This window comes from Asterias amurensis, chromosome 8, assembly GCF_032118995.1.
Source record: "Asterias amurensis chromosome 8, ASM3211899v1".
Taxonomy (NCBI): Eukaryota; Metazoa; Echinodermata; class Asteroidea; order Forcipulatida; family Asteriidae; genus Asterias; species Asterias amurensis.
In genome coordinates, this window is record NC_092655.1 from 19,860,768 (window position 1) to 19,876,581 (window position 15,814).

The 15,814-nt window shown below is 39.9% G+C and overlaps 1 protein-coding gene across 2 annotated transcripts in view; it reads right to left on the bottom strand.

The window, feature by feature from the left end:
* Positions 1–5,323: 5,323 nt before the first annotated feature.
* LOC139940375 (uncharacterized) overlaps positions 5,324–15,814 on the bottom strand; it is a 31,951-nt gene continuing 21,460 nt past the window's right edge. For both annotated transcript variants that reach the window (XM_071936595.1, XM_071936594.1), the window contains exons 10-16: positions 15,486–15,584; positions 14,874–15,011; positions 13,196–14,281; positions 12,254–12,633; positions 10,398–10,547; positions 9,823–10,034; positions 5,324–8,757 (exon numbers count right to left, since the gene is read on the bottom strand). In XM_071936595.1, the coding sequence (XP_071792696.1) occupies positions 8,682–8,757; positions 9,823–10,034; positions 10,398–10,547; positions 12,254–12,633; positions 13,196–14,281; positions 14,874–15,011; positions 15,486–15,584 (2,141 nt within the window). In that variant the 3' untranslated portion in view covers positions 5,324–8,681. The remainder of the gene's footprint in view (positions 8,758–9,822; positions 10,035–10,397; positions 10,548–12,253; positions 12,634–13,195; positions 14,282–14,873; positions 15,012–15,485; positions 15,585–15,814) is intronic.

Here is a 15,814-nt window from a genome sequence, read left to right on the forward strand (position 1 = left end):
ATATAATTAGGTTTTCACCTGTAATGAAAAACACTGGACACTAGTGGTATTTGTCAAAGATCAGTCTTTTCACTTACAACATGTATCTTAACATGTGCATAAACTAACAATTCTAACAAAATTTGAGCCCAACTGGTCGTCGAAGTTGCGAGATAATAATGAAGAAAAGACCCCCTTGTCAAACGAAGTTATGTGCTTTTATATGTTTGATTTCGAGACCTCAAAAACTTATTCTGAGGGCTCGAAATCAAATTCATGGAAAAACTACTTCTTTCTAGAAAACTACGTTACTTCAGTGCAGAGTGAGCCGTTTCTCACAATGTTTTACACTATCAACAGCTCTCCATTACCCGTAATCAAGTAAGGTTTTATGCTAATAATTATTTGAAGTAGACCCTAAATTACCATGAATGTCCTTTTCCTTTAAAGGGAAATTTTCCTCAAATTTAGACCTTGTTTGTTTGTTTCGAGAGGAACAAGTATGCCTATAGTCAAATAACGCAATTAGCAGGAATAAAGGGGTATATCACAGTTATATGCGACATCTATTGTTGGCTTGCATGTGTCAAGAAGACCCTTCCAGCATCTCAATAAGTGACACTGAGTTTCCCTTATCCACATGGACCATCTCCATCTTTCAAGTTTCCCTATCACTACAATATACAATATACAATATTATCATTTACTGTCAGGATGTACTGACAGTTGGCGTTGAAACAAACGCTCTATATCTTTGGAAAGAGCTTGCCAGCATGTACTGACTACGAACCATAGAGGCGTTGCAATCAAACAGGTCCCTAGCCTGAACGTCTGACGTCATTCTTCGAGGCTCGTGAATAACGCCAGAGACCGGTGTGGCGGTCTCGGAGCTCCGGCGTACTCAGAGTTCCAGATTACCAAATACGGTAGTATAACGTCAAGCCATGCCTGCGCACACCAAGCGAAAGTAGTCGATTTTAGCGCTGTGCCGAGTCGACCGACTGTTTTGCTCTACACCTCGTAGCTGTCATGGCGGCGGACACAAGTAAATCGTGTGGTGAAGAACGTGTGCGTCTACGACAGTATTGCGATAAAAGTAATCACATAATAAAATATTTGAGGAGCGGGAATTGAAGAAGGTTCTTCTGAAAGCCAGAAGAGGGTTTTGGGTTGGCCGTCGAAAAAGCACTCGTACGATAACAAAACAGGTCTTGTGAATCTTAGAATACCACGGCAGTGTGAAAATCGAACTTTTTTAACTGGATGCCGAGTTTGTGTTTGTACATGTGCCGAGTTTGTGGGTGCCGAGTTTGCAAGGTGCCGAGTTGTAGGTTGGTATCGTAGAGCAACGGAGACTCACGCCCGCAACGACAGCATGCTACGTCATCCCGGAGAGCTTGGCACGCCAGAGATCCGAGACCGTGATTACTGCGTGCCGAAATCCCCGGTGACGTCACCCAGAGCTCTGAGTACGCCGGGGCTCTGAGGCCGCCACACCGGCAACAAAAACCGGCGTGTAGTTTGACTTTTGACCTCCCTCATTTCGCATATAGGGTGCGTTCGTTAGCTTCCCTGGGTCGACCCCGGTGTATGGCGTTTTGTTTTTCCAGGACGAACGTTTGCAGATAATTACCCACGTTCGTCCTGGAAAAAAAAACCGCCACACACCGGGGTCGACCCAGGAAAGCTAAACGAACGCACCCAGAGATACGCGACGTGACAGGCGGCAGTGTACTGCATGCGATGGAAAGCTCTATGTCACTGCACGTATCCAATGATATCATTGAGTCCAATGGAATCGCTGGATCGAGCGGCGGGGACCTGTCTTTATCATTGCGGATAACAGCCCCCGATTTCACGAAGCGCTGCGACGCGTCGCAAGTGCAAGTTGCGACCGGTTACACGTCGTAAGTTGCGATGCGTATAAATCGATTTCATAAAAGTTACGATGCGTCGGATACGTCGCAAGTTCCTTGACAACGAGGAAGAACACGTCGTAAGAATGCCATGTTTCATTTGTTTACGCACAAAATGCATGAAAGGACATAACAATTACCACACGTAACTTCCGTGAACCAATCGGGAAGACACTAGACAACAAATGGAAATTTACCCTCCCCCCCCCCAAAAAAAAAAAAAGGACGGGTAAAAGAAAAGAAAAACAAACACACGCATAATAAACGAACACACACAAACTAAAACAACTAAACAAATAAATAATTATAAACCAAAAAACAAAACAAAAACCTAAACACTAGTCCGAAACGGTTGAGTGTCTGCCATCTTGAATGAACTATAATACACGACTGTTTCATGACCAAGTTGTACACAACATAAAACAGCCGCACAACTTTAGCAGTTCATCCTCGTCCAAAGGGTTGTTTTTTATTAAGAGTGAAAATAGTTTGTATTGCGACTCGTCACGCTTACGACGTGTTTGGTGAAATGGATTGTGGAACTCGTCGCAGCCGCGACGTGTCTTAGGTCTGCGACGCATCGCAAACCCTACGATGCGTCGCTACTTGCGATGAGTTTCGTGAAATCGGGGGCAGGTCCCTCGCTGCAGGGAGTTAAAAGCAGCTCATGGATTTGGACCCAGACGTCAATAGGGGAAAGGGCGCACTCTAGAGTTTAACTTTGACTTCTGTACCATTACATGTCAGTAGAAATACATGTCTATACTACATGTACATTGGAGAGACTGTACACTTTGGAGCGGGGTGGCAGCAGAAAAGCAAATTGCATTTAGGGTACTTATTTTAAAAAAAAGCAAAACATTATAAAATTTACGATAATAATTACAATATGGACCTCCATTATAGCAACTATTATTAATTATTAAAGTTCGATGTACTTTGCTGAAGTGACGCGTTGTGAAGGCCTTAGTCCGAATAAACTTTAGTAATGCAGTGTGGTAAGAAATCGTAAGAGTGGCTGATTCCGAACTGGCTACGGCTATGGCTGTTTCTAAGGGTGTTGCTATGGGCTGGTTATGGTTATTTGACGATCAAGTCGAAGCCGCTAATTTCTTGTCGAACCGGTTTTCTGCGTTTCGATACACTGTAACTGTAGTGCAGTTGTTTTACGGTTGTACTGCGATTTTTCTGACTTGGGGTTGAAATACACATTTGCAGTGTGGGATTTGAACCAACGACCTCCAGATTAATGTGCCGGCACTCTTCCAACGTTAGCTACCTAGCTTTATTTCAGTGGACTCTATAACTTGTTGTCAAAATGTTTGTTAGCCAGGGGTGGTAGCCAGAAGCCATACATCAGTTTAACTGCTGCGTGTATCTTGGGATCACACCCAGGTTTAAGATACAACCTGATGGGGAGCAGCAGCCAGGGGATCAGGTTTTTTGATGACAAATGATAATTATTACCAACACGAACGACAGGTGGATATTCACAACCCTGACCTGTAATTAAAATTATTAAAAACACAAAATCAGCAACTAATTAAAGATTGGGTGGAATATTAATTGCTTTAGCGGTAAAGTAATCATCAGAACTACACGATTCAAGACCAAATGAAGCGTACCAAAAAAAACTTTATAAAAGCAAATATTTCTCTCGACTTTCATTCCACGATTGAAGACCGAGACGGAAGGCAGCTAAGGAGATGTTCTGTGTTTCGATACACGGTACCGCACTGCAGTCATCTGGTGACCTATTCTGATGACAAACGATAATAACTCTCATAACTAATGATAGGATACCGTGACTTGTAACAAAACATCGGATTAGCAACTAATGGAGATAGGATTAATTGGAGTATTAACGGCATAGTGAGAAGGTTCTATGCACAGAAGCAAACGACTCAATAACACCTGAGTCGCACTGAAGTACGTTGTAAATCCAACCAAGTACCCTAAGCATTTCATTTCTGATAGCGCCCTCTTTTGAATCATCCTTCTTCATAGTACAACCCACGTTTACTTCCCATGAGGGGGACCAAATCTCCGGCGGACAGAATTCCCTTGGACACCGGCACTTTAGTGCACTTTCTTTGATGACAAACGATAGTTACTGCTAGTACTAATGACAGATTAAACCCCGACTCTTAATCAAGCACTTAATCACAGCAACTAATGGAGATTGGTTAGTAAATTACTTCCTTTAGCGGATAATTAATTGGCACACAAGTACAAGACTCAAAACCAAATTAATCGTGCCAAAGTTATCACGTTATAAAAGCCAACCAAAATACCATCGCCTTTCATTTCACGATTCAAGACCGATTCATTTGGTAGCTGAGATGATTTTCACTGGAGTTCTGTTGATTCTTTTTGTGGCCCTTGTGCCTATGGGCTCAGGGAGTTGCCAGTGCGGAGCTGGCAACTGCCCGCCATTGTGGCAGCGATGGGGCGATGATTGCTACCGACTTATCACCACGCTTCTCCCCTGGCAAGAAGCGCGCTCAGCCTGCCGGGACTTTGGTGGTGAGCTAGCCGCACCTCGTTCCCTCCCGGAGAACATGTTTTTAGCCAACATGGCGCTAAAATTTTACGTTTATGCTACTTTCTGGATCGGCTGCAGTGACTTGGAGACGCCAGAGGAGTGGAAATGTGACGGACAAGAAAATGGCCCCTCCTTCTCGAATTGGTACCCTGGATACCAATACTTCTCAGAGCATCGCTGCGTTCTGGTCGCGGCAAGCGACAAGTTGTGGTACAATAGCGATTGTACGGACTCTCAACATTCCGTGTGTGTCCGGCAACCCCGCAGATTGAAACCCAACGGTCGGTTCTCTACCGGAACAACCAACCCTGATGACCCCACATCATGCCTCGTCGATCACGTCATCAACGAGTTCGTCATCACCAACATCCCTAGCTGTGCCTTCGCATGCATCAAGGAGCCTCGATGCCGCTCCATCAACATCAAAATCACCGAGGAAGGAGGACAGAAAGTTTGCCAGCTCAACGACTCCACTCGCTTTGATGCTCCGAACGATTTTCAAAACCCCGGCGTTGGGTGCGTTCACTATTTTTTGGACCAGTAAAACTCTAACGATGCAGTTTGTCAAAGTTTGTCAGCTCAACGACTCGACTTCCTCTGATGACCCCAATTTGATAGAGGTCAGATTTCGCTGCATAAATTACTCAGAGGTAAGCGAGTAGTCGGTTGGAGTGTGATCAATCAGAAAAAAAACATACAACGATTTGAAACTGTTTTGGTTGAACTTCGTACACACTGGTCAGCTCATCATCTCGCCTTGGTATCCTAAGTTGGACCAATCAACACGTCCAATGGGGGGGGGGGGGGGGGGGGGGGGGTTAACAGTAAACATTGGTCGGTGATAAATAAAAGGGGTAGGCCAAACTCTCAACACAGTGAAGAAATCTGCAAATCAATTGTCGACAGTAGACTGACAAGTCACAATTTAAAAACTTCATAAAGTTAACAAACAATACGCTTTATTGTCAGTAACTGGAATGACTGTAAACAACAAAGAAAGAGCTTGCCAGCATGTGTTGACACTGAACCATAGAGACGTTGCAATCAAACGGGTCCCTCGGTGCAGGAAATTAAAAACAGCTCTATGAATTTTGGACACACGCGGCAATAGGGGAAAGGGCGCACTCTCGAGTTTAACTTTCAATTCTGTACCATGACATTTCAGTATAGTTGTATCTTTGTCTTTAATTAATCAATTTCAGTAGAAGTAGAACTGACAGTGGAAGAGCAAATTGTATTTACTTATTTATTTGGGATGAGTATCATTTTGACATTCATGTTTTACTTAATTCTGAAGTTGCAAAAAATAGTTAATGGCCTGACGTTTCGACCCTAGCAGAGTCTTTCTAAAGTCTGATTCTGAAGTTGGCTGAACTTTCAACATTCAATTGGTCACCAATATTTACAGATTCAATAAAGAAACATTTACTGATAACTTTAAAGCCAGTTTCAACCTGCCTTCTTATATTAGGACTATAGGGTGCATCCAAATTAATAGGCAACAATTCGTACGCCAAATCGTTCATCAAATTTGTGCCCTCAAACTCGTTTGACAAATACATATGTTTTATAAGGTTTTATAAAAAATATATACATGCAAGTACATGTATAGGTTCTTCAATCACACAGTGCACACTGTATGCAGACGACATAAAGTTACATTTACGTATCTGTGTTTTGATTGGTCCGAGGTTGTGCATAATTAGCGGCACCCGCATCAACTTGGACCAATCAAACAATGATACGGAAAGTTTACGTCACTACCTGTTTATCCAAGTAAATTATTGTATCCAATTAAAACACCCAAGCTATAATTTTTCATTCTTCCTAACTTACACACACTAATTACAACCGAAGAAAAGTGTGGATACCTAAAGTGGTAAGCCTTGGAAGTTTCCATCAACAATGCAAGTGAGAAACCCAGATCGACTGATTAAACAAAATTACAAAAGTAATCAGCTAGAGTATAATGAGCCTTGGAACGTACGATTAAAATAACAATGCAATTAGTTGAGAGAGAAAGCAATCCGACTAATTAAACAAAACAACAATTTATCAAACTGACGATTATATATTAGGCCTATATATTATTGACAGAATTCGATGTACTTTGCTGAAGTGACGCGTTGTGAGGCTAAGTCAGAATAAACTTTAGTAATGCAGTGCTAAGAAATCAAAAGAGTGGCTGAATCCGAACTGGCTACGGCTATGGCTGTTTCTAAGGGTGTTGCTGTTATGCTTTAACGTTTCTTTGATGTGACGAGCAAGCCGTAGCCGCTAACTTCTTGCTGAATCGGGTCTCTGCCATTTGATCAAACAATTTGTGCCAAACAAATCAAAATTACCATTTTGTTTTGATGGTGTTTAGTGCAAAGTCTATAGATCTTGCTCACGACAAAAGGTTTTTATTTAAAAAAATTGTTACATTACTGTTCTTTTCTCCATATTGTTTAATGTAGTTTGCACCATTTTTGGTTAGATGTTATTCATTTCAAATTATCACTCTGTTTATAACTGCACATAAATTTAAAATATATACACAAATATTTCACCGTGAAAAAAACATAAAAGCATATTTACATGACAGAGTTTCGTAAAAATATTCACCAAAAAAACAACATCAAAACGGATAAGAAAATGTACCATGATAATTTCTGTCTTGATCCTATGTATAGTGTGTAGACCAACAATAATTGTTTGCAATAATAGATCTAAGTAATATGTACATACAAACATCAAAATTGTGTTGTGCAATTGAATTATTTCGTCGTTCATAATGAGATACAGTTGTACAACTGAACGAAAATGATATTTCTATTGTGTGCAACAATCAGAACAAAAATAATTCTGATTTTAGTGGTACACATCTTTCCGCAACTGTTATTTCCAATGCTGTAGGATTTATTTTGGAATAAGATTGATGCATATTCACTTTTCTAATGGCTTTTTACTACCATATCAGAGAACGAGTCCTCTAATCATAATGTTTTCAAAGTAAATACTCTAATTTGAGATTTACAATCGCATAAACTCAAGCTTTCAACTCCCTCTTTTTTAAAGTTCAGACAATATTACAAGACTCTGTCTACTTATGTTCCAGTAGCATTTTGCGCTACAAGACATATAATGGTCTAGTGGCGATTTCTTACAATTTCATAAAGTTTTGGGTGTTGATGCAATTCTTTGCAGTGTCACATTCTGAAATCAGATTTATTACTTAGAGCCTAATTTCGAAAAGCGGTACAACATTTCTGAGCACAGACATGCTTTGCTTAATAGGTATACATGTATTAAAGCAGCATTGTTTATAACTGCATGGTCCGCTATAAACCTGTTTAGCTCAGCAAATGGACTTGTTAAGCAATATTTTGTCACAATCAGTCGTATGTTGTTTGGATGTATGATGCAACTCTACTTACTATAAGCCTTGCCCTTTCCACACAAACTGGGTCCATTGATTATCAAAACCCCATGTTCTGACACCTCCCACTCCCAACAACTCCGCGTTTTGATGTTAACCCATGATGATCAGCATGCTAGGTAGGGTCTCGGTTTAGGGTTGGTTAGAATACGGATCAGGAACAATATACCATTAGGGGTTTGAAACATAGACCCGTTGGAACAAAGGTATGTAAACCAGGCATTCATTCGGTTGACATAGAAGTACAGTACAAAAGCCTATATTATACAATTTAAAGATTAAAGTCACCTGGAAATAGATTTTTTTTTTCTTTCAAACATAAGAGTATATGCTTACGAACAATAAAACAATTTTTTTAGTAATTGTTTGTCACGATTTATATGTTTAAAAAATATATAAAGTTGTTTGGGGGGCTGACTCCGCCTACCCCTTTTGTGACGTCAATCGAGGCAGACTTTGCCTGCAATGCGTATAGTAAACACACGTGCAAAGTACATGTACGTCCAAGTCGTGAGTTGGTACATTTCAAAAAGTGTTTTTCTGCATTCAGCAGCAATACACCTGGTCGGCATTGCCGGAACAAAACAAAATTGTGCAATTGTGTTTACTCTACGCATTACAGGCAAAGTCTGCCTCGATTGACGTCACGAACAGAGCCCTCTCGGGTCGGGGTCTATTCTTAAATTTGTAAATAACATAAGAACTGATTTTTTAAAACCTTAGTTAACTGTTTATTCACATTCCACTCATCAAAACACATATTTTGAAAAAATATCACTTCCAGGTGACTTTAACAATTTAAAATCAGCAAGACGACTGACTACACTATGCCCACTGCAGCTAGGTCTTTCTTCACTCTCCTCAGGTAACCAGCATCAGGATATCCATAGTTAGATCTGACGATAGAAATGTATCAGTATGATTATGCGAGGCACTTAAATGAATATGGATAAAATGTTCCTTGAAGGAGCATGCGTTTACATAAACTGTAAAAAGAAATCCCGTGACATTTACGGTCCCTTACCTTGAAGCTAGGGTGCCTGTTAAATCACCGTAAACTTTACTGTGGAAGTAAATTGTGCTTTGAAGGGGAAGTTTGCAAAACTTCTACCGTGAAATAACAGCACCGTACTCTTACCTGTTTTTTTTTTCAGTGATCTAAGGTCAACTACACGAAAGCAATACATTACGGAACAACTAAAAAAGTGAAGTCCTGTCCAAACTTGTTTTGTATGTCAAAACTTTGTCGTAGACTATAAATCAGCCTTAAGTCCATTTCATGCACCCCCTCCTCCCTGGTCGGTTGTATACCTGTCCCTGACTAGGCAACACACATCATGACACGTTGACACAAATGAATTTCGACCAAGTCTGCCATTTTGTGTAAGTTTTAGCTTTTTTGTTCTCTGTATGTTCGTCCTTCGGATGGGACGTAAAGCTGTTGGTCCCATGTGTTGTGTAAACGCGTGTAAAAGAACCCAGTGCACTTATCGCAAAGAGAATGGGTTCGCCGCGGTGCTCCTGGCTGGCTTGGCAGCATATTGCGCCACAACACCTTGTAACCATTACATGTTGCTAAAATCAAACTTCGTCCCACTCATTGCAGTAATAATACCTGGCGCTTTGTATCATTTGGCAAAAGGCGCGTTATTATTATCATATGATTATTATTAATCCTAGCGTTTCGTGAAATCAGCTGCAGGAGGGACTTGGACACGGACAACAGACCGGACAAATGTTTGTTTTGAGATCAATTCACCAAAGGCTCATAGAAAACATTCATGGTTCTGCCAACATCAATTCAGTATCAAAAGAACTAAAAAGAATATAAACAAACATCTGAAATGTTAACTAACCATATGACATTTCCCACATGGAGGGCTTATATCATCCTCACAATAAGAGCGATACTTTTTGTTATCTCAAAGTTTCAAATATGGAGGGAGTACATGTATACTTACGGTCCACCAGTACGACTTGTTTTATGGTGAATATTAGCCCAGGTGACAGTGTCCTCTGCTCCAGTGGTGATTGACCGTCCAACGGTGAACACAAGTCCTGCATCGAATGCTTTCTTCAGAAGAGAAAGAACTTCACGTCCTTCTCGGTTGTTGGGGAGGTACGCAGTACGTGTAACACCAACAAAGGGCTTCCCTGGGTTGGGATGATCCTCCTATATTAATTGTATGAATTAATTTCATAAATCTGAATCAACGACAATTTGCTTAACACTTATACGTAGCATAATGCAACATTAAACTTCTGCAAATGTATGCAGGATCAGGAGACTCAAACGCATTTTTTTTTTTGACATGACGGGTTGTCAGCATTTTCATTGAAATAACATTTACATAGTTTTTAAAAACATTAAAGTTCGTTTTGTAGCATAATAATTTGATCCGTTTTCGTTAGAAAGTCCTCCACAGCCAGAATGGTAAACTTTTGATAATTGATACTTTATTCTTGGCGATATTTTATGTAAAAAAGTAATGTTTTTGTTGCCTACTTAAATTCCAAAACATTTATTTCATCTTACCGTTTGGGTCCCACTTGGTATGGCATAGGTGATTGTGATGAAACCCGCTCCTCTGAGGCCTGCAACGCTGTGTGCTGTCATAGTTCCCTTTGGTTGGTTCCCTTTCGGTTGACCACACACTGCTCCGCATACAGGGCACCTGTAACTGATCTGCAAACATTCGTTAGTGCAAGTTTCACAGAACCGATGCTTACAGCTCAATACCCGCACATGTGTATCTATATCAAAAACCGTTAAGCAGAAAGGGCACCAATCATCAGCTGTGTTGTAACCAGCAGGGCTTGTTTTGGCGCTCATTGTGAAAGTTTTTATGCAAGATGCTCTGTCAGATTTGGTTTGATTAGAGCGCCCTCTACAGCGAGGCCTTATACGAGCTTGTTCCCAGTCATTCTGAATGTTCCGCTTAGGGCTCATTTTTAGAGCAACATTACTGCGCAATAAACTGTGACCCACGTCAGGCAGCGGACTGGGTCAATCTCAACTTCTACTGAACTGCAGGCCTGGAAGAGAGAGAGAGAAAGATAGACATAGACGAAAAAACAGTTGCTTTTGTTTTTACCATTACGTTCTGTAATTGCTGGATGTAAAAGAAAAAAAAAACAAAAAAAAAAACAAGTATATTTCGAAGACTTCTACAGTGGACAACTATTTTTTTAAATCTTAAGATAATGTGATGTAAAAACATTAACATTAGGGGTATCAAAATTATGATAAATTTAACGATCACCGATTGTGTATAGTTTCTCTAGTAGGATATTGAAATTATCAGACAGAATTCGAGCTTTAGATTAAACTTTTGAAGGAAACAAACATGTCATAAAAAGTAAACAAGCTTGACATATTGATTCCCAACTTGTCACAACTCTTCGCACACTCGCTTTTCTTTGACCCCCCCCCCCCCCTCCTCTCCGAAGAAAAACAACTACCAGGAGAGCCGTGGCTCGGGTCAGTCCCTGAATTTCTTACACCCAACTACAATCTCTTACAATTGCTTGACAAAACAAATTCAATCAAATTTGTTGCACTTGATCATACATCGTTTATGCAGCAGCTAATCCCCTTACGACACTGGACACTATAATTGGTAGTTGTCCAAAACAAACATATGCACAAAATAACAAACCTGTGCGAATTTGAGCTCAATCGTTCGTCGAAGTTGCGAGATAATAATGAAAGAAAAAACACCCCCGTCACACGAAGTTGTGTGCTGACAGACGTTAGATTTTGAGACCTCAAAATGTAATTCTAAAGTCTCGAAACCAAATTCTCGAAAACTACGTTACTTCAGAGGGAGCCGTTTCTCACAATGTTTTATACATGTACCATCAACAGCTCTCCATTACCGTTACCAAGTAAGGTTTAATGCTAATAATTATTTTTTAGTAATTACCAATAGTGTTCAGAGCCTTTAAAAATACACTCCACTACAGAGCCTTAAAGGCAGTGGACACTTTTGGTAATTACTCAAAATAATTATTGGCATAAACCTTTCTTGGTGACGAGTAATCGGGAGAGGTCGAGGGTCCCTCTGAAGTGCCATAGTTTTCGAGAAAGAAGTAATTTTCCACGATTTTGATTTCGAGACCACAGATTTAGAACTTTGAGGTCTATAAATCACCCATCTAAACGCACACAACTTCGTGTGACAAGGGTGTTTTTTCTTTCATTATTATCTCGTAACTTCGATGACCGATTGAGCTCAATTTTTTAAAGTTATTTTATGCTTATGTTGAGATACACCAACTGTGAAGACTAGTCTTTGACAATTACCATTAGTGTCCACTGCCTTTAATGAAGTCACAAATTTTATTAAAACCAATTTAACATACATCATAACATAATGACAAAATATTCACCTGTGTTGATTGATCCGATTGCAGCTGATCTACAGCTATTGTTTGTGGCTCATAACTTTTGGGTGTGTCTTCTTGGTTTCTATAAAGTCTTTCCATTAGCAACAGACAACAACTTCGAGCGCTTTCAATGCCGTCTTGGTTGCCTTCAATAGCAAAACCGGTCTTGCTTCCTTGTGTCCTCGACTCTATTTTGACGTAGTTTGCCTGATTTTCCATTTCTACAAACTCAACTTCGTCATGCCAGAGTCTGTTGATAGCTTGTATGTCGGCAGCGCGGCAAATAATGTGTTTTTTAATAATTGTTGTGTTTTTAAGGAACTTGATGATCTGAGACTTCGCTTCCTCCAGTTTAGACTTGAATCCCGCGACCTCGATACTGTCTGAAAAGATAAAAAATATATTTGTTTTTATTAAAGTATCGAAACCCTTTTTCATAAAATACCACTCCAAAATGTATAGGTTCTAAGATAATTATAAATGATGTCAAGTGATAAACCACAAAATGAACATTTTACAAAATATCGAGCCAACAATAATAATAGGGCTATAAATGGCTCAATTGGTAGAGCGCCGGCACTTTAATCCCGATATTACCGGTTCAAATCTAACTCTAGCATTTTGTCTTTGCGCAACTCATAATTGACTCAAATCCATCTAGTTAACTTGTCCAAAGTTAGTTTCTCACAAATCGTGGCTTATACTTTATTTTTTGAAACAGTCGCGTCCCCTTTAAATAGGTAACCTCTCTGCTGTCATTCCAGGCAGTTTGTTTGATCCCTGGCTAATACGGCAGTTTAATTTTGGACGGATTTTGACTGGCACAAACATTGACAAAAATAACATGGAGACCCCCCCCCCCCCACACCAGGGAGGTCGCAGATTCAAATCTAACTCTGCTAAATGTTTCTTTGTTCATTTAATTTCAATAATCAGTATACATACCTTGTTTCATTTCCACCATGACCAACTTCTGTTTGTTGATACAGTCTACAAGTTTCTTCCCCTCGTGGCCTCGTACAACAGCTAATGCAGAACCTTTGATGGGAATCACATCTTCATCTATTTCATGGTCGATGTATGCTTTAGCCTCCCCGATATCTCTGCTAGTAGCACCGTGTATTGTAATCCTTCCATCATCTGATCCACTGCAAGCTGCACGAATATTCCGTGACCCTAGAACAGCATGAATGTTGTCCGTAACACTCTGAACAAACCGTACCTTGATACTCCCAGCTTTGAACTCTGTCTTTTCCAAACTGTCCATCATCCTCCTTATCTTTAGCTCCACTTCTTTGACGGTTGTCCTTGTTCCCCCGAGAGTAATGCCAGTTTTACCAGGAGAGCTGAAAACTGTAATCCTCAGAGCTGGAAAGGACTTTTCGATCTCTTGTTTAATCCCACACAAGGTAAACAGCTGCAGCTTCTCTGTATCCCAGTTGATGTCTTCTGTTACTTGCTCAGCATCATAGTCAGCCTCCTTCTGTAACTTCTTGATGATGTCAATGATTGTTGCTTCAGTGACATCAACATCGCGGTGCTCTCCGACCAGTATCACTTCATGACGTTGAGCATCTGGGACCATCGAGCAAGTTGTAGTCATCTTCTGCAATTTATCAGCAGCACCCTCCCACAGTGTTTGCGGAATTGGAACGCTGGCTGTTTTGTATCCGTTCATGAAGTCAGTCAGAACATCGACAGCTTCCTTTTCCCAGTTCAACCATGATGATTGAGGCTGGGAGTCATCTTCTACTGGCTTCAGTTTAGCTTGAGACTTCTGAGAACCATCCGGCCACAGCAGATTGGCTTTCACCTCGGCCAAGTCTTTCAACAACTTCTTCTTGGCATTTTCACCTTTCTCATAGAGGAATTCCATAGTAGGTTCATGTACTTCTACTGACACTGGTTTAGGGATATGTGGAGTTGGGGCATCAAGCGGGCTCAGTCTTCCCAGGAACTCATAGTATGAGTCGACTCGAAGTTCAGTACTACCAAGCTTATGAAGACCTCTTGCTAAAACGTCTTGAACCACTGTAGGTATGAAATCAATTGATTACGTAACTGTTTTTAGTAAAAAAACAATCCGGTGATTTTGTTATCGGCAGCAGATTCATGCTGTTGGCTTTTTTTTTTTTCAATTTAATTATTACTCATTGCATTTAAAGGCAGTAAACATTATTGGTGATAACTCAAAATTATTGTTTTAGCATGAAACCTTACTTGGTAACAAGTAATGGGGAGCTGTTGATAGTATAAAACATAGTGAGAAACGGCTCACTCTGAAGTAACGTAGTGTTAGAGAAAGAAGTAATTTTCCACGAATTTGATTTCGAGACCTCAGAATTAGAATTTGAGGTCTCGAAATCAAGCATCTGAAAGCACACAACTTCGTGTGACCAGAGTGTTTTTTCTTTCATTATTATCTCGCAACTTTGACGACCAATTGAGTTCAAATTTTTACAGTTTTGTATGCATATATTGAGATACACCGAGTGAGAAGACTAGTCTTTGACAATTACCAAAGGTGTCCAGCGTCTTTAATTACTTAGATTTATAGAGTAAGTTCAAAATGAAGACCATTATTTTGGTTTGATTAAGTTAGGTGCTGTACTGCTGTACATACCCATCCAGTCTTCAAAGTGAACGATTGCTTGTCCATCCACGGGTCCTGGTTGTACCTCTCTCACTCCACCGCCTCCACTCTTCGTCTTGTTGTCAAAATACAAATCAATCATCTCAAAATCTATGTCTTGCGAAAATCCTTAATAAGGAAGATAATTTGTAAAGAAACAATATAAAATGTTAACACATACTACAATATCTATAATGATTTACTGAATAATGGTGAATGGGAAATTTTTCAATTCTGTTATCCTGAGTTTTTAAACTACCATTATACACGTGTATACCATTTATTAACTGCTTAGCTCTGCTTAGTTGTAAATGATAGCTTAAAAGCTAACCTTTTTGCTCAATGAAATTGGGCATGTCTCGGCGTGGTTGAAGTTTGTTTGTTTTATTTCCACTTATACAACAACAAAATAATGGATTTTGAGGTCTCGAAATCAAGCATCTGAATAAAGCACACAACTTCGTGTGACAAGGGTGTTTTTTTCTTTCATTATTTTCTTGCAACTTCGACGACCAATTGAGATCAAATTTTCACAGGTTTGTTTCAAGTGAAACTACAAAGTATCATACAAAAATAAACACCAGGCACACATGCATAATTTACCTTGTACTCGGAGTGCATCTGATTCATGAACTTTTTCTGCTGTTATTTGAACGCCACGAAGTTTCTTCTTTGGAATCTTGGTTATAACATCATCCAATTCTAAAGCAGTGAAGGCAAGATTGCACTCAGTTAGACAATGTCATGACTTATAGGGTATGTGTACTTTTTCCTAACAAAAAAACACAATGTCCACAGATTTACATTAAACTTACACATTGTAGATAATGATAGTAGAAAGCTTCCCTTGAAATTTTACTTACTGAGGTGCTGTAAATTTTGAGAAATGAGTAAAAGTAATAACTTCGTCTCAGTTTTAGCATGATTTCGAG